Source organism: Colias croceus, chromosome 1 (assembly GCF_905220415.1).
Source record: "Colias croceus chromosome 1, ilColCroc2.1".
Lineage (NCBI taxonomy): Eukaryota > Metazoa > Arthropoda > Insecta > Lepidoptera > Pieridae > Colias > Colias croceus.
The window spans coordinates 4,498,894-4,523,579 of NC_059537.1; the positions used below are offsets into that span (position 1 = coordinate 4,498,894).

The 24,686-nt window shown below is 34.2% G+C and overlaps 3 protein-coding genes across 6 annotated transcripts; 1 reads left to right on the forward strand and 2 right to left on the reverse strand.

Moving 5' to 3' along the window:
* Positions 1-2,514: 2,514 nt before the first annotated feature.
* On the reverse strand, positions 2,515-6,909 carry LOC123693644 (doublesex- and mab-3-related transcription factor 2). The gene is made up of 3 exons (XM_045638832.1): positions 6,425-6,909; positions 5,778-5,922; positions 2,515-3,064 (listed from the first exon to the last, which is right to left on the reverse strand). Exons 1-3 carry the CDS (start codon positions 6,605-6,607, stop codon positions 2,832-2,834), a joined length of 561 nt encoding a protein of 186 aa, XP_045494788.1. The 5' UTR covers positions 6,608-6,909; the 3' UTR covers positions 2,515-2,831.
* Positions 6,910-10,594: 3,685 nt separating this feature from the next.
* LOC123690892 (DNA ligase 4-like) lies at positions 10,595-24,423 on the reverse strand. 4 transcript variants are annotated; one of them, XM_045635041.1, is made up of 14 exons: positions 24,116-24,423; positions 21,384-21,560; positions 20,507-20,819; positions 20,106-20,281; positions 19,479-19,649; positions 18,939-19,134; positions 18,484-18,697; positions 18,279-18,405; positions 17,868-17,982; positions 16,139-16,329; positions 13,832-13,969; positions 13,228-13,501; positions 12,295-12,566; positions 10,595-10,990 (listed from the first exon to the last, which is right to left on the reverse strand). In XM_045635041.1, exons 2-14 carry the CDS (start codon positions 21,540-21,542, stop codon positions 10,682-10,684), a joined length of 2,655 nt encoding a protein of 884 aa, XP_045490997.1. In that variant the 5' UTR covers positions 21,543-21,560; positions 24,116-24,423; the 3' UTR covers positions 10,595-10,681. The 4 variants fall into 4 exon arrangements, with proteins under 4 accessions (XP_045490997.1, XP_045490979.1, XP_045490971.1 ...); XM_045635023.1 differs by having other exon boundaries at positions 21,384-21,565; XM_045635015.1 differs by having other exon boundaries at positions 22,128-24,423.
* Positions 16,785-17,318, forward strand: LOC123690914. The gene has a single exon (XM_045635055.1). The coding sequence runs from the start codon at positions 16,858-16,860 to the stop codon at positions 17,311-17,313; it is 456 nt and encodes a 151-aa protein (XP_045491011.1). The 5' UTR covers positions 16,785-16,857; the 3' UTR covers positions 17,314-17,318.
* Positions 24,424-24,686: the final 263 nt, after the last annotated feature.

The following is a 24,686-nucleotide window of genomic DNA, read 5'->3' on the forward strand; positions in this document are numbered from 1 at the left end:
TTTACGTTACCGCTAGAGGGTTGTTTCAAAAGTGATACATACTAATTAGTACACGCTGTAGCTAACGAATATTCGCGATGAAATGGTTGAAACTCAGGCGTGACGCGTTCTTACAGTTCCAACAACTTTACCCGTTATTTGAACGATGTTAATTTGTCATTTAGCGCACGGCTTTGCATTATTTTTTAAGCGAATCGAACACAATGTTGAATTTTACGGGTGTCCGCGTAATTTAATTTTAAGATTATTAGATTTTTGTCAATGTGTATTTTTATTGTAGTAGTGATTTTGTTTTCCTAAAAAACCGTGATAATAGCTCGTTAAGTGATTGCATGAATGTGTGAGTGAGCGAGGCGGCATTCGTGAGGCACGATTCCTTTCCTAAGGGTATAGTTGTAGTATATTAGTATCGAAGAACATTTTAAATTGTCAATTTATCATAATACAATAAAATCATCTGTTCTGTACTTTTCGTTTCCAAAATATATAATCTTATGTACACGCTGCGGCAATTTCAAAAGTGCGTAACAGCGTTATGTATAATTATTATTATTTGCCATGTCAACTAATCAAAAATAATATTTCTATAAAGTAACCAAGTATTTAACATGAAATTGCCAAATGTGTAAAGAATTTTACGGTTGTGTAAATGATAGTCTCACCATATAACATTGTATAATATTACTTTAGATTATTTCATGTTACAATTAGTTCATTATGTATGTATATTTACGCATATGTACAACTTGCAGCACAGTTGACATGAGCGCATCACGCAACTGATGTTAAACTTAGCTTAAAAATTATTCGATTAGGTCCTTACAAAAAGATTCCATATTAATATGGAAGATTTAATTTAAAATCGCTTATAGTCGCATAAATACTCACAATGCTTTCAATTTTTTATGTACCTAGATAATGTATTTTATATTCGTCATCGTCGAGCCAAATTATATGAATCGTACTTACGTATCTATTTTGATATCCATATTGTATTTGTAACGTTTATAAAGTATTTTCATCGTTTTCTATTTATTGATATCGTTTAATTGTTCTAAGTAAATTACTGTCATATCTGTATGTATCCCGTTTGCATGATGTATTGTGTTGTAGTGAAACGTGATTGTTGCAACGTTGTGTAAATTTGAAGTGAGTACAGTGTGTTTGTGTGTCGGACGAGTCGGTCGCTGCCTCCAACGTAAGGCCTAACGGGCATTTACGTAGCACTACGGAAAATGGCACATGGTCATACAAAATGTGTTAACGACGCAAAAATATTGAATACAACTCAGCGTTCTATTTTCGTAGTGCTCTTGTACATGCTTTCAAAATTGTTCTCATTTTTGTATCGAAATTAGTTTCTGTACTCACTGTTTGTCGGAATTGTACATAAACGCGTCACCGAGAGTACGCTACACTAAATATTTAGTACCTAATGTAAGTTCTGGTTGTATACATTGACCTCACCATAGACATTCTTTTACCATACATTTCGTTAATAAAGCACTCATTGTTCGATTATTTGGCTTTTATTTATTATATAAGCAATCCCTTACTCTTAAGAGGGCTTATTCAATTTAACGCAAGTCAAAATCTCCGCGATCTATTACGATAGATCGCGGCTTGCGCTATCCTTTTACTATGAACAGCATAAGTCCACAGGAGAGCGCCGAGCAACATGTCCTCTCTCTGGAAAGGCTCGCTGCCGACTGATTTTAATCGGGTCGCGCGCAGTGTTTTATAGTACTTTAAAAAAAATTGTAGAAAAATAATAGAGGTACCTTAGTTGATTTTTTAAATTTTATCTTATAAGTAAGACGTTCTTTTATTGCAATATGTAAAAATTATATTAAACTAAGTCAAATATCTTGGTGAAAATAATCATTTTGTCGACTATAATTTCAAAAAAAATTCACATTGTTCGGATTTTAATTTCGTAAGTTAGGAGTCCAAAATAAAAAAATCTTTTAACTAACTATTTTAATAAGGATTTTTGCAGTTAGTTAAAAAAAATTGTGTGTTAGATCTGTCAGCGATTTCAGATATTTTTAGCTTCGAAATTGACACTAAAAGCGAAATCAAGTAATCATCGGCTCAGTTATCTTGATGGTATTCACAAATACTGTATTAATTGAAAAAAACTCTTAACTAACTATATAGACAATAAAATTTCCTAAAATTATTAGTAATTCATATGTTTGTAAGATAAGTGGTTGATGGACAATCTGGTTTGAAAAATCACATATTTGAGCCAAACAGCGCACGGACCGCGTACACGGCCTTAAGTCTAGGTGAATTAAGTGTCTAATGTGAATGAATTCTATTAATGTAATTTAGTTTACAATTCAGTCAATCAAAATATTAATTTGCACGTCATAACAATATAATTACTAAATAATTTTTAAAATTAACAAATTTAAATTTAAAATAAAGAAAGCCTGAGCCAAATTTCTCTATATCATATACTTACCTAACAAAGATATTAGAAACAACAATATGAATAACAGAAGAAAAACCAGCTTATTTGCATTTATTTCAATATAGATACAGAACTATCGTGAATTACCTTACGCTCACGACGAAAATATAATACTGAATACATATTACGTGATACTAGTACATAATATTGTAATACTGTGCTAGTACCAAGCACACATTAAGAGAAATAAAGCTTTTAAAAATTAACTTGTCACTAATAAACACATAAGCTGAATAATTTCCAATAATCTTGTATCATGCTGGAAACATAATATGTAAACAGAATATCCCACAAATATACATTTTAATAAATAGTTACGAACCACACATCCCAACTACTAAGCAAACTTAGTTTATTGAACGCCAATAATAGATTCAATGGAGAAAGATATCTTCGGTCGTGGCTGTGGTTGTGGTGCATAATTAGTGAGTAGAGCCGCTAGGAGATGTCTGCAGAATATCGCGGCGGGGGCTGGTTCGGTGTAGGGGTTGGTGGGAAGGTCTCTCTCTAACGCTGCGTCTGCAAACGCACGCCGCTTGCGAACGCGTTCTGACCATGCGGTGTCGCTAGTTTGGGGGGTCGCACCTGGGCAATAAGAAATTGATCATTTTACTACTATAGCACAGAATTCAATGGTAGGTAACTATAGACGTTAAACGTGCGTAATCTAACGTTATTAATTGTAATACAACCCATTTTTTTATGTTTAGTCTGAGAACGTCCAGGGTGTGTCTAATTACTAATTTTCTATCCAATAGCTATGCTATAATAAATAATGATAAATAGATCACTAAATATTTCAGCTCTCAACGTGAAATTACAAAATTGTTATGAAAATTTACAAGTAAGTAACTAGATAGAGGTACCTAACTAAGTAGTTACGCAAACTGTGTTAATTAAAAAAATGATTCACGATTACACTGGCAATGCAACAAATGATGTACCGAAACAAATATCTCATAACACGAACACATTCGTTGAAATTAACTTTTTGGCGCCCGTCGAGATATCATTCACCCGGGCGGAAAGACATGTTTACAGTCAACAGCGCTGTAATACGACACCGCGACAAAGAGCCGCGCCTCTGAATTTTCTTGTAAAACAATCTTCACATTTTTTAGAGCCCATAAAAATAGTTAAAAGATATTTAGTTTTTTCTTAATAGACTGTGAAATGTTACCGACTCTTAGATGACAGCTTTTGTTCTTTAATGAAGGGGACATGAGACGCGTCGTTCAACTTTTTATTACGGCTGCGGTGCCTATTTTTAATTATTTGAAGAGTATCTTTTTACATTACGGCAAATTACCAAGTGTCTAACATCACACCTACATAATAGTGTGGAATGTAACGACTCTATTTCTTGCCGAAATAAAAATTGTTTCCCTTGACGATGTTAGTGTTACGCAAGTTGTTTTAAGTTTTGAGAAAAATTGCAATAACGAGGAACATTTTTGTTTTCATTAAGTAAATGAGTTAAAGTTAAAAGCTGGTTCCTCTTAAATACACAACTTTAACCCGAGTCAATGTTCCAAAGTAAATATTTATTCAGCTAATTCGCATTGTAAGTACATTTCAGTAGTCGGAAACGAAACACACGACAGTGTGATCTCGCTTACAACAATAACAAATATCTGAGTGGTTTACAGTTTAACACGAGTGACGAGACATTCACTAAAAATAATATACTTATAACAATTAGAATTTGTATGTTTTGTTTTTGCTTAACAAGTGTCATTTGTTCATAATATAGCACGAATTAAATTTAATGTAGGTGCCTACTTAGGTACCTACTGATTCACGTGAAACTATAAGTAGGTTGTTTAACAGCTTTGCAGCTTTAAAGCTTCCTTTGCTATAACTTTATTTAATGCTAAACACCCTGTGCATAGTGAACAAACCTTAAGGACTTCATCATGTTACTTAATGCTTATTTTGAACTTTATTTAATGTGTAGGTAAATAATTTTAGATACAGCGAAGTGCAGTTTGCAAAATATAATTATTATTAATCGTGTCCAAAGGTCCTCCCGCGGCATCGCCCGCCCAGATAGCTTAGATACCTTTCCGTGGGATTACCATTTACCGCGATAAAACCTATTCTATATCCTTCATCAGTTCTCTCATCAGGCTATCTCTGTATCAAAGGAGAATGGGCATTTTACTATGGAAGTCGGGCCTGAACACTTGAGTTGGACCAATACACATGAGATTTTGTTTTTATAATAGATCATAACACAATATACATAACGGGGAAAATATATATAAAAAAATAATCAACCGGGTTTTTGTACGGTCACATCAAGTTTTATTTCTTTGTGTATATAATATTTTTTGCAATTAATAACTGTTATAAGAAAATGAGAATATCTTTATGTTACTCCAATTCACTTACAAAGACGTACTTAAGCCTTCTAATAACCGAAATACACTAATATTATGTTTTGTAACAGATACTTATACCGTGTTTATTATAATTCAACATAGTTAGACGTTCTTTATTGTGGTTAAACTCAGTCACTCCAGTGACAATTAGGTTTATATTTACTTCACTGGAATTAAAAACACTGTTTTTGTGCGCAAAATAATAGCCAAATAAATAAAACTTTTTGCCTTGACTGTACAACCCGGTTGATTCATTTTTTTATTTTATTTTTTTCGTTAGGTATGTGTAATGATCTATCACAAAAACAATATTTCGTGTGTATTGGTCTTAACCCAAGTTTCAGGCCCAATTTGACGCGTCCTCCTTTCATCCAAATCGGTTAAGGTGTAAAGAAGAGAATACAGACAGAGCTACTTTCGCATTTAAGTATAATAATAATATACCTACTAGCTTTCCGTACGCGGCTTCGTTTGCTTTGTAGAAAACGTAACAAATTATAAGTATATCTAGTTAATCTTCGAATGAATTGAATCACTCTATCTATTAAAATAAGCTTCAAAATTTGTTGCGTAGTTTTTAAGATTTAAACACATATACTTACCTACATACCTAGGGACGGACAGACAGCGAAAAATATTCTTGAAAATTCTATAGGTATTACCATATTACCTACAAATAAATATCTATTTGTACATAAGCCTTCAATATGTGCATGATGTATTACGTATCTTCACAGTGCTGATGAACTCTATACCAGACGCATGGGATCAGCCATTGGCACCAGGGTTATGCAACCAATCCAATAATTAATATAACTAATTGGTTCATTTTCTTCGCGTGACGTATTTTCTCATAATACCAATAACTGAATAAGTACTCAAGATCTAGTGATCTTGTTGCAGAGTTAACTTACCATAATTAGCCGGTGCTACAGGGTACGTGCGTGATATCTGCATACAACGCAACCGCGCTCGGTACGCACGCTTGCGGGCTGCGAGCGCGGCCGCTTCGCCGTCGCGGGCCGTGCCACCCGCACTTTGTTGGCGACGGAGAGCTACCTATTAGTTAAAGAAAATATGTAGTACTTTACAGATTGTTTTCCGTAAAAATATTTTTTTATGTTATTTTCGGGTGTTTCATTTTAAGCGAGTATTTAGTTTTTAAACACGATAACCTCGCTTGCTCAGTGTAGCGCAGTTTGAAACGTCGGAATCATTATTATAATATTGCTTATATTATAATGAGTACCTTAATCGCGTTTAAAATTCGTTAGTTTTTACATTCTAAACTACCTACTGAATGTTTAGACAGATACAACTTAAGTGAACAGTTACTCTCACTTAGGTATGTGTCTAGTAACGATAAGGGTAAATTTAGGTAGGTAGGTAGGTACCTTATTGCATTAAGTATTTCTTATGGAAGAAAATTATATTTTACACTTTAGGTAGGTACTTACTTTAAACAGAATTTTACAGAAAAGATCCGAAATCAGACACCTGAAGGCTAGAGGTGCGATATTGATAAAATAAAATACATATACCTATTATATCAAAACCTCACCTGTGCAGCCATTACTCTCTGCCTCTCCAGCACCAACAAGCAGCCAGGGCAGCGACAATCACGCCAACGGCACAAGCGTTTGTGACCCTTCAAACAGGAGATGACCCCATGGTTCCTGCACCTCGCACACTTCGGTGTTCGAAGAGCTTTACGAACACCTTCTTCTGCGTTTTCACTTTGCATTTTACATCAATTAAATGCTCTGAATCACAGTTTAGGAATTTTGAAAAATAGCCACCCACATACAACCATCAGTTTGCTATCAACACATATTCACTAAAAGCGAAATATTTATTGTAACAGAAATAATATTTATATGCGAGTGAAAGTTAAATTTTAAATAATACACGAATCATGTTCTCGCTGAAACAACTTTTCAGAGTATGATAGCTGAAGCTTTTGATGTGCAAACGTTTAAAGCGTATTATGCTCCGCCCAGCTTCTTCGCTATTGGTCGATCTTTGTAGGGGCGGATAGCGATACAAACATTGTATATTTTTACCTAAGAGCAATTAACCTATAGAGTTCTTATATTAAGACAGAACAAAATACATATTTTCTAATCTACTTACTCTTAGTCAATAACAGCATAAGCCAGATTGAGATAGCGATAGAGTATCTGCACTGTCTTCAAACGTAGCGCGCCGGCAGTCAGTTTGTTTTCCAACCAGCTGGTGGGCTCAGTGCGTCAAGTGTTTTTAACGAAATATTTAGAAAATATAAAGTGTACAGTGTTTCTTTTTATTTGTCAGTGTGCTAAAATAACTATTGTATGTTTAGCAACCGGCTATCACTAGTCGAATGGGAGTTTTGGATAAAAACAATGTAAAAATATCTTTCCATCGGTAAGTGATTTTCAGCAAATTGATAAATATTTATGTTTTAAACCTATTTGAAGGTTTTATCAAGCGCTTTTTTGTAATTTTATGTTGTAACTGTAACATTTACCCACTTTATGGGGTTGTGGAATATAAAATAATGAAATAATTTTTAAAAAACGTCACAATAATATCACGTTTGGCATTTTGTTTACCACCGTAGTGTTGTAACACATCTAGCGTATATTATCGATTTATGACAAAAAATCTATTTCATATTAACGTTGATTTATTTATTTTGTTTCATAAATCAGATTTATATGTAGTTGTTGTTGCAAATAATAGATGTAAATTTTTTACCGCAGGAAAATAAAACATACCACGTGGTTGTTTTATTTGCCCTATGTGTTTTAGTTTTCGTTTGTTGTTTATTAATTTCTCTTTCAGATTATTAATAAATTCATTTTGTTTTAGATTTCCAGAGCTAAATAAAAAATGGGTATAAAACGTGAGACATGAGTTGATTGGACGCCGCCACAATTTGCAATATTGTGTTCACTGCATTTCGAGCCTACGTGTTATCAAGATGGATACTCTAGAAGAATTGTGCAATCTTACGCTTACGTTTTTTTTTTGTTCCTGTAGATAATAAATACATTTGATTAAAGAGAGTGAATTTTTATTTTGAAATTTTTTACACATAAGTTACCTACTTTAAATGTGTAACTATGTGAAAATTAAACGGTTGATTAAATGACAGTTCTCATAGATGAGAAACTACTATTGAAATACATACTTAATATACATGCGTTTTCAAAGAAAAACCCGCATAGTTCCCATTCCTGTTGGATTTACGGGATCAAAAGTAATTTTTCCAAATTTCATTGTAATCGGTTTAGTAGTATTCGCGTGAAAGAGTAACAAACATCCATCCTCACAAACTTTCGATTTATTAGTAGGATGTTAGGAAAATGTTTTCATTAAGACTGTCCTTTTATTAACTTGTTAAAATGCTGCATGATTCCTTCATGCTGACTGTGCCTTTCTCCTCACTCCTTTAACTTTATCATCATTTCCTTCTTTATTTTAAATTACATTTCAAGTTTTAAAATTTCTTTTATAATATAATAGCTTTCCGCCCGCGTTTTTAAAGAAAATCCTGCACAGTTCCCGTTCACGTGGGATTTCCGGGATAAAACCTAACCTATGTGTGTATGTAAAAAATTTCATTGTAATCGGTTCCGCAGTGAAAGAGTAACATCCCTTCTCACATAATTTCGCATTTATTATATACGTAGGATTAAACAAATAATGTATTCAACTGAAATTAATTATAAGTTTTGTTTTTTTATTATTTATTATTTCACGAAACCGTAAATGCAAAATACATTCACGATTTTATCGATTGAAGCACATCCCATCACTATCACCTTCTATCTATCTAAATACGTACCTATAGTAAAAATGGTGCCATGACTATGTTGAAACGTAGCTTGTTGTCTATAGCTGTCTCATTCTTTCATACGACGTTTTCTTTAGATAGAGAGAAACAAATATATGTAAATTGTATACGCTCGATACAAGTACTCTATAGGTTAATTGCTCTTAGATTTTTACGTTATTTTTTAAAGTGATACATTTATGATTTGTTGGTTGTTTGTAGAGTTCACACCAGCTGTGCATTAGAAGTAGCAAAAAATAAACACAACTGTTATTGTTAATATTAACTCTTCATACTGTCCTTTTCCAAAAACTGCTACTTTGATAAACAAACAACTCTAGTTTTTTAGGTTGTAATGTAGTAAGACTTTAAGTTGAAATTACATAAACTAGAGCCCTTTCTGATATGGAGTGTTCTGGGTTTATCTCATTATCTGACTGGTAAACCAAAATGAATCAATCCTAGTTCCTACGCAATTATAAAAATGAATATAATAAAGTATATTAAATTTCTTCACTCAGAAGATAGTATTTAGTCTGCAAAGTATCATTACGAATGAAAATGATACCCCATCTCGAGCGGCGATTTCCAATTAGCACTCAAATTTCAATCGCAATAGCCAATGTCCAATAAATTGAGATTATACGATACTAGCAATAACGATATACCTTTTCAATGAATCGTATTAGAATCGTGAGTATTTTTAACTTGTTACCATGTTTGTAAAAATTATCAATATAGGTATAAGGGAATTAATTCGGTATCGACCTACCTATACAATATACATACTTAAAGAACAGTTAGGTGCATGTATTTTACAGATTATCAGATGCTTTATTAAAAACAAAAGTTTCAAAGGAACAACGTACGATTGTGAGCAATAATCGTGAGCCGATGAGGCGCAACGATAGAAGCACTTAGTAGCAAATTACATCTCACAAAGATCACTCTGTGCGCGTATCGGTTTCGATACGGGTCCGTACCGTTCATTTTACGAGCCATTGCATTTGATTATGTGGTGTACATTTGTAGTAAATTAACATAAATTTTGTATACATACCTACCGGAAACAAAAAACTTTGAAACTATTGTATCTTTTGCCTGTATTATTCCCGATTTTATGCATTTAATTTCATTTGGATTTTTAAACGAACTGACATTATAAAGTTGAAGCTGTTTGTTTGTTTGATAGATCCCACTAAACTTAGGAACTACGGGTTTGATTTTTTTTTTTTTTTTATTGAAGATAGCCAGGCATTTGACTGCATCCCACCTGATGCTAAGTACCTAGTTATGCAGTCTATGAATGGGCATGCCTGCCTAGATAAAGCCTATTCGCTTTTACCCTGAACAGATCCGGATTATAGGTAAATTTTAAGATATATAAGTATATATAATATAAGTATGATATATTTTAAAGATTTAAAAGTATTTCAGTATTTTCAGTGTTAAATTGTCCATATTTCGTGGAGTAGTGCGAGTAAAACCGATGGGTACGACTAGTTATTTATAAGACGATATAATATTATTCCCATTTCAGGGAAGTACCTAGGCCTTGTATGAGAATCTAAAATTTACTATAAGCTTCTCTTGTTTTATAAAGCATCGATTGTAATACATTGTTTAGTTTAACGTCGCAAAAACATCTTCTAATCTAATCTATCTAATCTAATACATATATATAAATCTCGTGTCACAATGTTAGTCCTCAATGGACTCCTAAAACACTTAACCGATTATAATAAAATTAGCACAGCATGTGCAGTTCGATCCAACTTGAGAGATAGGATAGTAGGTTTAAATCTCAAATCGTTTTAGAGAAAGCGGGCGAAGCCGCGGGCTGTAAGCTTGTTGTATAATGTATTATAAAGACATATTATTTTAATAAGAGAGAGGTTAAATAAAAGTCAATTTAAGAAAATATTATTTTATTACACAGTACTTATATCCATAAACTTTTTATATAAAAATAAAAAAATATATTTTTTCGAGTGTAATTCACGAGACTGGCACTAATTTCTTCATTTCTAAACATTTATCAAACCACTCTTCAGACACGATTTTAACGTCGCCATTATTATTAATGCGATGTAATTCTTGTCTATCCGTTTCCTTTGATATCACAATGTGAGTTAAAAAGTCACTTTTATCACATATTCTGGCTCCATAAATCTTCGCTAGAGCTGAACGTATGGGATCGTTCATAAAATGTATTGAACATTGTCTTAGAAATGAGAATGGGTTGTTTTCGCCAAACAGTTGTTGGTCTAGTTGCACCATTTCTTGTGTCGTGGGGTAAATGGGATCCTGTAAAACGTTTATTTAACTACATTATTTTTGATATTATCTAGAAATTACATATTGTGTTGGTAAATTAGAAATAGATACTTGTTAATATAACTTTCTAATACTTTGCATTTTGCAATTTCAAATATATCTACCACAGACGGTGAGGCGAAATCGGGACCTTATAAAATTAGCTTTTGACTAGAATAAGGGCGCTTTTCCACCAATAATGTACGAGGATGTATTGAGGAATGTGTTTTTAAAAAACCAATCAAATTCAATAAGTTTGAGGTTTGAAGCGTTTAAAGTTTGATAATAATTTTAAACGTATTTTTAAGTACCTATTAATATATAAATTTCCAACATTCTAATATTACAGACATTGTAATTTTTGTATACCATCAGGCCCTGCCAAATAAATTTATTGTATATGTTACCGGAAATGTATGTAATCCGTCATTGTATACAATTCCTAGGAAATGTATACAATTCCTAAATTCGTACGGAAATGTGTGAAATAAATTATTTTATACACATTTCCTAGGAAATCTATACATTTCCTAAATAGCTATCGGAAATGTAAAACATTTAAGATATTGATATGTCGCAAATTGTACATAATCTGGCCGTTTACAAATGGTCGGCATTTTGTAGTAACTATGCCGATAATTCGTAATCAGAAATTTTTGGTTTGGATAAGGGGGTGGGTTAGGTTAGGTTCGTGTTTTTTAAAACTACACAGAAATAGGAGCCCCACGAAGTGGGGCTCCATCGGCTCGCGACCGTCTTTTTGTAGAATTTTGGACGAATTTTCGGCATATTAAAACAGCTAGCCGTAATGTAATACGGCGGATTGTACAATCCGACTGCGCCAAATATACGCGAGGACAGTGGGACGAGGGGACTGATTATGTACTTGCAAAATGAAAATTTGATTTTATAAGAATAAATATAAGTTGATTTTGTGATATTTACGTTAAAAGTTAGATAGTTAGATGATTTTTAAAATGTTAATTAGTAAGATAATAATATGAACATAATATTATTACAATTTTACGGTACCCGATTGTATCAATAAGAGCTATAATAAAAAAATAACAACGTGTTTTATTACAGAAAGCATTTACTTTACACATTTCCTAATACGATATTGGAATTGTATACAATTCCTAGAAAGATTATACATTTCCTAGGATATGCATGCATTAAAGTAGTTTTTTAAACAATATTTTATACATTTCCTAAATGGTATCGGAATTGTACACATTTCCTAGGAATTGTATACAATTCCTTGATTTCATACATTTCCGGTAACATATACACACCTCATTATCCATTTTCGTCAAGCATTTCTTCAACGTATCTTCGTCAATCGGTTCCTTATAACTATCACCATAAGGGTCAAATTCCAAACTCAACGCAACTTTGGTTTCCTTTTTAATTGACAACATGTCTAATGGCGATAAAGAACAAGGAAATTCAGAAATAGCAAGATTCCGCAGCCATGATGCTGTTATTATATCGAATTTGTTACTTTCTATCAGCTTTCGGATACGAAAACTTAATGTTCCTGCAACGCTACACCACGTTTTCGGACCTGCAAAAATTAGTTAATTTAATATTGTGTATTAGTGGGACAAGATATACCTAGAGAAAATGTAAAAAAAGCTTTCGAGTCGCATTTCCGGGATATCTGATTTTTAATCGGTAAACTTTCCTCATATATTTTAACTAGGTACCTGTTGAACATTAGTGAAATGATGTGTTTGTATGTTTTGTTATTATAAGAATAGCTGAAACGTTTTTAAAGAGAAGTTCAGTAGAGAACAGAGGAATTTGTAGTACCTTATTTTATACCTGTATTAAGTAGTTGTGTATTATACAGTGTTACTTAACTTGTAAAACACCAGCAACCTCGCAGGACAAAATAGCTAACATCATAAGTAACATAACATTTGTTCTACGATTATTGGCATAACGCAATAAATTATTTTTAAATGATTTTTTAAGCTTTAAGAGCTAGCGCGCACGAGCAACTCCCCATACAATTGATGGGAGAGACAAAATAGTTGCGGAGACAAAGTTGCTCGTGCGCGCTGGCTCTTATTGTACTCTCCTAACATTTGTAAGTCTATGCGCTGACTGTCGCAGATAGGTCAAGTTCAAAGGCGCTAGCGCCGCTCCGCCCCTACCTGTAATATCTTTCTTCTAAAAGTAATTACACCCAAAATTACCACTCACCACCACACCAAACTCACCAGGATTCACCACATGTTTGCCACCATGCATCTCCACGATCCTCACCAACTCCCCCCTCCCCCCCTCCCCACCCCCATCCCCAGACAGCACACACACTTCCCTATCCCGTAACGCACTAGATGTAACGTGTACATCGCCGGTTTGTTTTGTACGAAACTTGTCGCTAACTTGTATGGCCTTCGATGTACGCGTACGTCGCGTTTTGGATAGAACAGCGTCTATTTGATCTTCGCTTATACGCTTGGTACTGAGTTTTATAACTGCATTTTTTTCCTGGGGAATGATAAAATATTATATTCTTTTAGGAAGGTAGAATTTAAATAGAGCAGATAGAGCTATTTTCCATCAACAAGGTTTAGTGTTTATTTTACTAAGGCCAAGTATTAGTGTCAAATTGAAAAATGTTGATTAATTTACCTACTGCATTTTTTTATTCTTCCCTAGTTAAATAATCTAATAGGTAAATAAGTCGTTTTCGTTTGTTAGTCATCGGTTTATTATGTAGCTAACCTGCATAAAATTAAGTTCACACTAGTCTCGATTAGCTATAAATTTTTAACACTAATAAAGGGCTCTAAATAATAAAAAAAATATAATAATTACCGCTACAAGTCGCTGAAATTCCTCCAAAGTAAGCACATCGTTCACCGGTTTGTCGCTACGCACTTTCATGACGCGCGGAAAACGTAGCGTATAATCCGTTCCCGACGAACTGCTGCGTACTAATTCTGTTGCTCGAACCTAAGTCAAACAATAATATTTATTTTCACATATTGCAATATTATAAGCCTAATGAAATATTGAAGAAAATACGAAAAGACAGATATGAAGAATGAAATTAAAACGATACGAAATTAGTCAAGGTAGATTAGATTAAAATTATGTGCTTGGGCGTTATCCCTGGAATAACTGAACTGATTTTGTGTTAGATTATTGACTTCCGCGCCGCGACTAGTAACATAAAATAAGATACATTCTGCAGTATAAAGAAAAATATAGCAGCACAAGATTATTTTAAAGATGGGTTTACAGCAACACTTAAAATATAAGGACACAATTTCATTTCTATATAATAATACGCTATATTCAAGTTTCAAAGTGGGAGTCGAGCATGGTTCGACACGAATTGGGCCACGCTCGCACCGGGGAAGGTACCACACCCTCACAGAATATCGGCGCCATAGTGACAGTTTATTGTCGTGTTCCGTACGGTGTGAGAGGTCCGGAGGCCCACATCCCTCCCATCCCCTACCCATCCTCTCCTTCCCTATCCTCATTCCCTCCCATCCTCGCCCCTTCTCCCTAACTCCTTCCAAATCCCTTTGAAGACAGCAACACAACCACTTCCCAGTGGAGTGGATGCTTATGGGCGGCGTGTATCGCTTAACACCAGGCGACGTGTCTGCTCGCCATATAATCTTTTAATATATATAAATCTCGTGTCACAATGTTTGTCCTCAATGGACTCCTAAACCACTTAACCGATTATAATAAAATTCGCACATCATGTGCAGTTCAATCCAACTTGAGAGATAGGATAGTTTTTATGAAAAAAAAACGTAATCATGTAGGTACCACGGGCGTAGGTACCAGAACCTCATAGCGTCATACCTGCATGATAGGATACAGACTGTAGTTGTTAATGGAGAACGTTCTAGCGGTGCGTCAATTAACATTGGTGTTCCACAGGGGTCCATTTTAGGTCCCTTCTTGTTCTTGGTATATATCAATGATCTTCCCTATTATTTGCAGGATAGGTGTGAAATAGTTCTGTTTGCAGATGATACCTCATTAATTTTTAATGTGGATAGGCATGACCCAAATGTTGACGAAGTGAACAGTGCTCTTTTACACATATCTGAATGGTTTACTGCCAATAATTTATTATTAAATGCTAAAAAAACCACTTGTGTTGAATTTTTACTTCCTAATGTAAAAAAGTTGAACAGAGATATTACCTTGAACGGGGAGGTATTGCATCCTACTGAGTCTACTGTATTTCTAGGGTTAACATTGGATGAGAAACTACAGTGGGGAGCCCATGTCAACACCGCTGCAGGTAAGCTCAGTTCAGCTGCATATGCAGTCCGAAAAATAAGGCATCTCACCGATGAAGATACGGCTAGATTGGTTTATTTCAGCTACTTTCATAGCATTATGTCCTATGGAATTCTACTGTGGGGCAAGGCTGCAGATATAGAAACTATATTTATCTTACAGAAAAGAGCCATTCGCTCTATATATAATTTACGTGCTCGGGACTCACTAAGAGATCATTTTAAGAATACTGGTATCCTTACTGTACCATCACAGTATATATTTAATAATATTTTGCATGTTCACAAAAACGCCGACTTACACACAAGAGTAGGAGATAGACACGATTATGGCACAAGGAACAGGAATAGAATTGAAATGCCATTTTTCCGATTAGCTAAAGTTAAAAATTCATTTATGGGTCAAGGTATACGCTTATACAATAGAATTCCTCTCAATATTAAAGAGTTTAGTAGTTCTAAATTTAAAACTTATATAAAAAATGTACTAGTTCAGAGAGCGTACTACAGTATTCAGGAATATATGGACGATAAAGACCCATGGAGGGTTGTCGCGTAAAAACCACAGGACAGTTCTTGGGCATATTATGATATATTATGTATAAGTTAGATATAAGTTACATATTATGTAATATTGACATGATTTTAAAAGAGCAACTATGGAGTTTCTTGCCGATTCTTCTCCATAGATACTGCTTTCCGAATCGGTGGTAAATGTTAAAAATACTTATGTAATGACGATTCGAAAGTGCTACTAAATAGTAGTCTAATTGAATAAATAAATGTTTGAGTTTGAGTTTGAGTTTGAGTTTGAAGCCGGGGCAAACCGCTAGTATATATATATATTACTCACTTCCAAAACAACCGAATATTCTGGCAAGATCCAGAAGTCCGGCTTATCCTTATTGAAGAACAAGCATGACGGTGGTGGAGTTCTCTTTGCAATCGTCCATTTTTGTTCCAAAAGTGCGCACAGTTTCTCCCTTTCGTCGAACGTTAGACCCGTTGCAACTCGACCGACTGCAACCCAGCGTTTAGCTGGACCTAAATGTAAGATTTCGTGTTATTTTATCGACATAATATGTATAAATATTTTTTTTTCGATACAATACATCAAATAAATATTATTTGTAGATGAAATTAATGACTAAAAAATATACACAACTGACTTAACGTTAACTTTCTTAAGCTAGACTCTTGAGTCTAGTATCACTGAAACGTTTAATAAAAGGCCAAATAGTGTCTGAGCCGCCTTACGCATTCAACCAGCTGAGAAAATACGTAGAATATGACCTATATTTATCTGTGTAGGTGATATGATGGATAGAGTACGTAACAGGTAATAATAAGGTACTCCTTAAAGATCAATCCCACACAAAATCCCATTCAAGTGTAAAATATCAACGAATCTCTTGAATATTCATGATCTAAATAAGTATAAAATCGCGAAAATGTATTGCAACCTCACATTCGCAAGCAGCTAACGATACAATGAAGGTACAAATCGTTCTGTTGTCTTTGGTAGTGTTGGTGAAAGCTGAACCGAATGTGTACTGCGGGCGGCGGCTGGCAATGGCGCTGGCTATGGTATGTGGATATGATGAGAAGCGAGACAACAGAGCTTGGGCATTGGACAATAGTCAGACCAGTTCTTATGTGAGATCGGAACCTTGGCTTGGCGGAACTATGCCCGGAACGATAAGATCTTGGTCATTGGACACTGCAGCGAACCATAATGCAGAGAATGACATAGGGGCTTGGATAGCGCTACCAGTTCGAGACAGTAACGAAGCCGACAAGAACGTATTGCCTTGGCTTGCAATGGATACTCAAGCAAGTCACAAAGGGCCCTGGTTCAATAACAAAGCAGAAAAGAGCGTAGGGCTAGAACTGGAGACTCAAGCGAGTAACAAAGGACCCTGGTTGGCACCGCACGAAGCGCGCACTGTTAGCCGCAGCAAGAGGCAGATCGTTATGGAGTGCTGTCTGAAGGCCTGCTCTGAAGATGAGCTTATGACGTATTGTTGATAATAAACGATAGTTTGTACAGAATAGCAAATTTACTTATTTGTGATAGATTGATACGAAATAAGAATATGTAGTAAGAATAAAATTTCATTTTATTAAAAAAGTGGCTTTCAATTTAATACCCTTTAATCATATTTTTATCATAAACTCAGGTTCTACTAACTTCATTTCTTTTTTCGCGCAATAATTTTTTGTCAAATGACTCAAATTCTATAAAATAGTTTATTTTTTTCCGGTTAACTGCAATCAGTAAACGAGGCATATCAGCGCCATCTGTGTTAATACTATAAATAAATGTTCATACAATTAAACACTTTATTTCACGGTAGTAATGTTTAAAGTCATAGTAATAGTATACATCATCATCTCTTTATAAAACTCAGCCTTATAGACGTGCAGGCAGAGTTTTAATTTATACAATTTGTATAACTGAGTAGTTAAACGAATTGTATGATTTTAGTTTTTTATTTTACGTCAATGGATGTAACACTTTGATAGCGGATCAATGAAACTTTTAATATTAAAAATTAACTTTATTTCCTTATAAAAGTTACCCGTATTGTCCAGACAGGCAACATGGAAGCTTTTGGCCCGACCCTGCCTCTTGTTCTCAGCTTCATCAGCGCCGATCACCACCAAGTCCAGATCTGTCATCGCGCCCTCTGTGTACTGAAATAATTCGATGGTTTATATCCTCAGAGGGCTCGATAGCGTTCCCGAGATTAGCGCGTTCAAACAAATAAACTATTCAGCTTTATAATATTAGTATAGATTTGACAGGGACTTTTACTTAAAATGCACCACACACCTATATATTAATTTTACCATACAATGATTTTTTCTAATTACATAGGTACTTTGAAAAAAATGTATACAGAGCAACGATGATGGGCACAAAATATTTTAAACGTTACATATTGACTAAGCCTTATGATTAAATGAATTTTTATATAAAAGTTACATACCTCTGGTTTTATTTTATACCATCCCGCGTTTCGTCGATTGGCTATATAATATGAGTCGACGTCCTTCACAACAATACCTTCGTCCTGGTTTTCTATCGCCTTATTCAGAGCATTCAAAACATCGACGCTATTAAAATAAAAAATATATTGTAAATAATATTATGTCTATTGTTTTTTACGTTTTTATAAATATTTATATACTTACGTTTCTCTCATAATCTGCCGTTTACTACGCAATATGACTCCTTGAAGATTAACAAACATGGAGTCTAATATTTTTTGCCTTTCCTTCAACGTTTTCCCGCCTTTATCAGGCGGACCAATCAGTGACTTACCATTGTAATACAGAACATCAAAGGCGCAAAAACATGGCCGAAATTTCGAGTTCTCCGTGATTTTTTTTATGTCGAAAGCCATGCCTAGTGCGGAAAAAATAAAAGATATTATATTAAATCGAGCATGAAAAACGCAAAGCAGTACAGATACAGTTTGCAAAGAAGTTAAAAAATATGAACGATAAACTCAATTGTTCCATAAAAGGCCAGCAACAACTTCACAAAGACTCTTGTGAAGGCTCATGGGCGATGGTAATCGCTCACGGCGACCCACCAGTTCGTTTGCCCGCTTTTTATAAAAGACAAACATATATATCATACCTACCTTTGGAACCAAAACATCGATATTCCTTATGCCAGCCCATCATTTCCCCGTCGAGTATGCAACTTTTAACATCCGGCGAAAAACAATCCTTCAAGTGCGGTGTCAGTAATCCTGAATCATACGTTTTTCCATAATTACTTGAATATGCGAAACCTTTACGGGAGAAATATTCAAATACATCGTCCTCCATATGAATCTACAACATAATTTTTGGTAAAAATACAGGTAGGTAGAATAAAAACAGTTCAGTCTAAATATTAGCAAACGAAAAGTACTATAGGTACTTATCTAGGTCATTTCAAATATTATAGTTCCGTAAGCGTAATATACTTTAGCAGGGCATTAGCAAAATAATAAATTCCAAATGATTTTAAAATTAATTTCATATATATAACCATCGACCTTAATCGAAAATTAGTAAGCTTAGTCGAGAATAAAGACGTGTCAAGTCAAAGAAATGTTTCAAGCAAGACTTCTACCACAGAATACATAATAGTAGCTAAACGCGAAAAAGTAGAAGTACTACATTTCACACAATACCTGAAACCTTTCACCGTCGAACTTATCTTCGATCTGATAGGTTTTATCCGACGACAGCTGGGATATACGAGTTATATCCAGCCTCTCTGATAGCATGGGACTCACTGCGTAGAATACCTTCACACCTAACTCTATTGGTCGGGTATCGCCGTCAGCTAAGTCTTCACACACCTAAAAATAATTATGTATAATTGTTTTTGCAGATTATCTCAATATACGTACCTATATATCTATGCTGATATAAGTCTGAAGAAATTGAATGTCTGTTTCAACTTGCTAATATCAGGCACTACAGGCACAGGCAATATAAGGGTCCACCCCTTTTCATGAATGGTTGTGTAAGTTAACCTGAGTGCAACAAGCTATACCGGGTGAGCAGCAGTTTAACGATATGCCGAGAAGGATCATTTTTTTGTAAAAATGCAAGGGCCCTTAAAATTTTCAACAATATTAACAAGACGCGTTAGATAAGATATAATATATTACTTGATCCCACAGACAAACTGCATGTGCAGTTTTGTGGGACTTAGACTTAAGTTATTGTAAGTAATAATTTGTAATAATAATTTCAATAAAAAAAAATATGCGTTCCCATAGCGAGCTTTAAAATGTAAAGAATTCATGTACCTTGCTAAGATTCCCGCAGCTATCCAGGAGTTCAGGAGCGTCAGGGTGAAACGCAGCTAAGGTTCTATGCGTTCCTATAGCGAGTTTTAAATCCTTCAAAATAATCCTTAGAAACCATTTCAGTTGCTCTGCAGTTAAGTTTTTAATAATAAAGCTGAAAGCGTCATCCAGGACAGCTGTAAAAAATCAAAATTGGTCAGTTATTCCGTTTCTAATTAACTAACTGCGCTCTGCGGCCTTCCTCGATGTAGATCTCTGAAAGGATTTATCAAATCGGACCAGTAGTTTCTGAAATTAGCGCGTTCAAACAAACAAACTCTCTCATCAGCTTTACAATATCAGTAGGTATAGATTAACCATCGATTCGGAAGTAAGAATATAATTTCATTTCCAATACTCACGGCCTTTATTTCCGACTTCAGCAGAGGATATTCTGTCTAGCACCTTATTAATATCTCCTATAGTTAAGCTGCACGATTTCTGTGTCATTCTGTTCTTTAATACGAAATAAGCCACACCGGCGAAATCGCTGTCATGTGCGCTATTATGCACTGATCGAAAGTTAAGGAGCTCTTGGGCATCATGTGATTGTTTATTCAGCGATAGGACCTTAACTAACAGAGACCCAAGCTTTGTCTCCTTCAAATTATAAGGACTCCTTTCACGGTCTCTATCTGGTAGAAGCAGCCGCAAAACAGGGAAGAATGAGGAATTCTGAAATTGAAAATGTTTCGAATGTTTTGGTCTCAAAACAATAAACATGGTAACAAAACCTTCTTGATTGATGTGTTTTTGTTTTTATATATTAAGATCTATAATTGAAACCAATATGTTAAGTAGGTACCTTGCTACCTAATCAATTATTTTTATATGATCTCATATTTTTTGTTAATAGTTATTGGATACATCAACACGTCTTAGATACCGCTGGAAAGATGAATTCATTGGTATAGGACAGAGTCAAATGGAGGCTCTTATTGTCGGAGCCGGAGGCCAAGGCTCCCTTCGGTTACGACACTGCAGTAAATTTGAGAAAAAAAAAATTGAACCTATTTCTTAGAGATTCTTTTGTTAAAATATTTATGTATGAAAACGTATCCCTATATAAAATAGAGGCTGGAGTTTTTCAATATCGGAATAGGTATTGAGGTGATCTCATAAGATTTTCTTTAATACTTTTATGAATGCTCTTTATTTACTAATACCTAAACTATCCAAATTTCAAAAATCAAAAACTTTATCAAAAATATTTTACATAAAGAAATGTTTTTATAATACCTTTTTATCAGTAACTTTTCCAGAATTAATTCTAAAATCATTAATAAAATTAGACAACATTTTATCTTGATCTTGTCTATGTTTCTTCCTTTTGCTCAATTGTTCTAAGAGTGTACAAAGCTCACGGAAGAGGATATCATTTGCTGGCGTTTTCTCCATCTTAAAATGCTCCCTTACCTATCCTAAAATTTTCGATTTATTATTTTTCTATCATATTAAAACAAGTCCAACTATATATAAATAGTTACAAAGGGATCAAAACACAGATATACAATTTAAAACATTTATTATTTAAATAACAAGATACTCTAGCATTATTTTTCTAGCCATTTCAGGTGAGTGATCTTTATACAATATGACAAGATTATATGCAGTTTCCATTTTCAAATCTATTTTCCCATGCTTACTGCACACTGCTATAGGCTCACATGATAAAGCTTTTTCATAATATTCTATGGCTAAATTATTAATGTTTAACAATTGATAGAGCCGTCCTAAATTGTAATAAGCTTCCTGGTCACACTTTCTCAACTGTTTATATGTAAGCATATACGACACACTCTGCAGTATAAGGTTGTGATGTTTATCAACAGTTTTTTGGGCAGCCATAGATAAAATAGTAATAGATATCAAAAAAGCAGATAAAGGTTCTCTAAATTGCTCATGATATTCCAAGAAGTATTTAAGAGCAACAAGATATCTACCAGATACTAAATAATTATTGCCTAAGAACAAATTTTTTACCCAATGTGGTTCTTTGTGGAAAAGCCTCGTCAGGAACTTGCTCTGGGTGGTGTCCTCTAGGGAGTTTATAACTAGGCTCAATAAATTCCATGTTCTATTTGAAGTATTTCTTTGAGCAAATTCTCGTATAAATCTCATTGCATGAACATAGTTTTTATTAAGAAGACTCGCTTGGAATATATAGAATTCTATTTCTCTTTTATGAGATGATAAGCCTTTTATAAGCATAGCACTATATGTTAGTCTTTGCATAGTTGAGTATTGTTTTAAATCACAAGCAATGGAGAGCAACTCATTAAACAAATCCCACTCCTGTTTAGGACTAAGTTTGAAGGTTTCATCCTCAAATTGCAAATCATTTTCATGATAGGCACTTTCTCCTCTTAATGTCCGAAATTCATGAATAAGTTCAACTCCACCTCTTGCCCTGCAAGCTATTTTCAACTCTTCTTCATGATTAAATTTTGTTAAAGTTCTACATAACAAAGCTTCTGCAACTTCCAAATATTTGGGTATCCTATTATATCTTTTAAGTATAGTACAATGTTCATATAAGAGACTGGGACTTACAACATATTTATAGTCTTGTTGAAGAACATTTAAAGCTTCGTCTATACAACCTTTCTTTTCTAGTATGGAAAAGAGTTTCCGACGAGCATCAGGATGTTGTGGTGCATGTTCTAAAACTTTGTAAAAAGCATTAACTGCTTCATCTTCCCTCCCTAAATTAAGAAGGCATTCTGCATATTTGAGCCACACTGCTCCAAGATCGAAATTGGGAGCTTTTACGAGAGGTTCCAATAGTTGCATAGCCATTTCATGATGACCAACAGCAGAAAATGCTTCTTCAATGTCCATATACAAATCTCCGGCTTTTTCAACGTCATTAGTCAAAAAATCATCCAAAAATGTCTTAACAAGATTTATTGCACCTAAATGAATAAAACAAACCAACAGTTTACACTTAAGATCTATTGCTAAATCACTTGGTATTGAACACTTAGTGTAATTAGTGTGTTCTTCAATTTCATTTGAGGAATTTCGAATTGTCTCTATTTCTGCTTCAATGTCCACACCAACACTTGCCACAAATACTTCTAGACATTTTTGAAATTCCTTCTGTGATATTAATAATTCCAAATAAATATTAAGATCTTCTAGGGTAAACAGGGTGGGACACTTTTTGTATGCAGTTTGCATAACTTCATATGCCTTACTCTTTTCATTTGCATCATGATATAAAGAGGCAGCTAGCCTTGCATGTTTCATTATTATTTCACCATGACTTGGGGCAAGGCATGTCACAATTTTATGATAACATTTCACTCTTGAGATAAACCAAGCACTTAATGTAAGCTTCATCTCTTCAATCTTGCTTATTAGATCAAGCCTTTGCATGTGGATATCAATATTCTGTGGATCTGCTTTGATAGCTTGAGTATAGCAGATCATCTCTTGTTTGTGGTTACCCTTTTGTTTTGAGATTGCAGCTAATCTTAACCACTCATTAACATCAGTTCGAGATAAGTGAGCAGCTAAGAGAGAAAACTGTAAAGCCTTCTCAGAATCATGTTCATATATTTGTGCCAGAGTTTGGTAGGGCTCCGAAGCTGTTGGTAATTGTTTAATTATTTCATGACACATCTTTTCTGCCATTTCAATTTCTCCTCTAGCAAATCTTAAATTGGCCTCACCCATTAATCCAACCAAAGCTGGGGTCAAGCGGGTGACTCTGCGACGTCTTTTTGCAGTCTGTTGCGGCTCTTCTGTTTTTTTCTCTGCATCATCAACTTCATCTTCATCTTCACAATCGTACCACTCACTAGAATATTCAGCGAAAGACATTTCACCATTTAAAAATTTATTTGTTAGTTCTGTGTCTAATTCTATTTTGGCCCCCATTTGATTTGCTGCTTCTTCATCCATTTTAAAAGGTTTTCCAGAAGTATTAATAGGAATGTTATTATTACAAAAACTGATTACTTTACCTGTATGTTTAAAGTTCAAAACAATTTCTTATTTATATCGAACAATGCTTTTTATTGCTTTAAAAATTAATTATGGAAAAATTTGTTACATTCCTGACACAAGCTTTATCATGGTCTAACATGCTATCAAAACACTGAGTAAAATATGTTCTGTGAAAAGTATATTGCAAAATTAATTCTTCTTTCAAATAGGTAGGTATTTGATTAATCAGTAGACATATTTTGACTCAAAATATAAGTATTTTTTGTGGTATTTTTAAATTGCATTGCGGTCCTTGATTGGTCCAAATAAAATTTATGCACCACACTTGACACCTTGACACTGCTGAACGCAATTGTCAACGTCATTTAATTGACACAGTTTTGACAATAGTGTTTGAAAAGTCAATATTGACATTTATGCCAACTGCCTGAAGCAGCCGTTCAATAAAATGGCGGCCAATCAACTAGCAGCCTAAATTTTATTTAGCCATTTGATCAAAACTAGGAAATAATTACTAAATATTTTCGCTCTTTAATGTGAAACGTTTATTTCAGTTTTCTAGCAGAAAGTGTTTCTCACTTACAATAA

Bases quoted from the DNA above. Each gene is read 5' to 3' on its own strand.
- LOC123690892 (XM_045635015.1), bottom strand. From the start codon at position 24,053: ATGGATGAAGAAGCAGCAAATCAAATGGGGGCCAAAATAGAATTAGAC. The intron at 19,135-19,478 runs GTATTGTGTGAA...ATTATGTTGTAG, and splicing joins TCGACGGTGAAAGGTTTCAG to ATTCATATGGAGGACGATGT. The intron at 13,502-13,831 runs GTAATTATTATA...ATCATTCCCCAG, and splicing joins AATTTCAGCGACTTGTAGCG to GAAAAAAATGCAGTTATAAA.
- LOC123693644 (XM_045638832.1), bottom strand. From the start codon at position 6,607: ATGCAAAGTGAAAACGCAGAAGAAGGTGTTCGTAAAGCTCTTCGAACA. The intron at 5,923-6,424 runs GTGAGGTTTTGA...TTTAACTAATAG, and splicing joins AGAGAGTAATGGCTGCACAG to GTAGCTCTCCGTCGCCAACA. The intron at 3,065-5,777 runs GTAAGTTAACTC...CTTATTGCCCAG, and splicing joins TGTAGCACCGGCTAATTATG to GTGCGACCCCCCAAACTAGC.
- LOC123690914 (XM_045635055.1), top strand. From the start codon at position 16,858: ATGGCGCTGGCTATGGTATGTGGATATGATGAGAAGCGAGACAACAGA.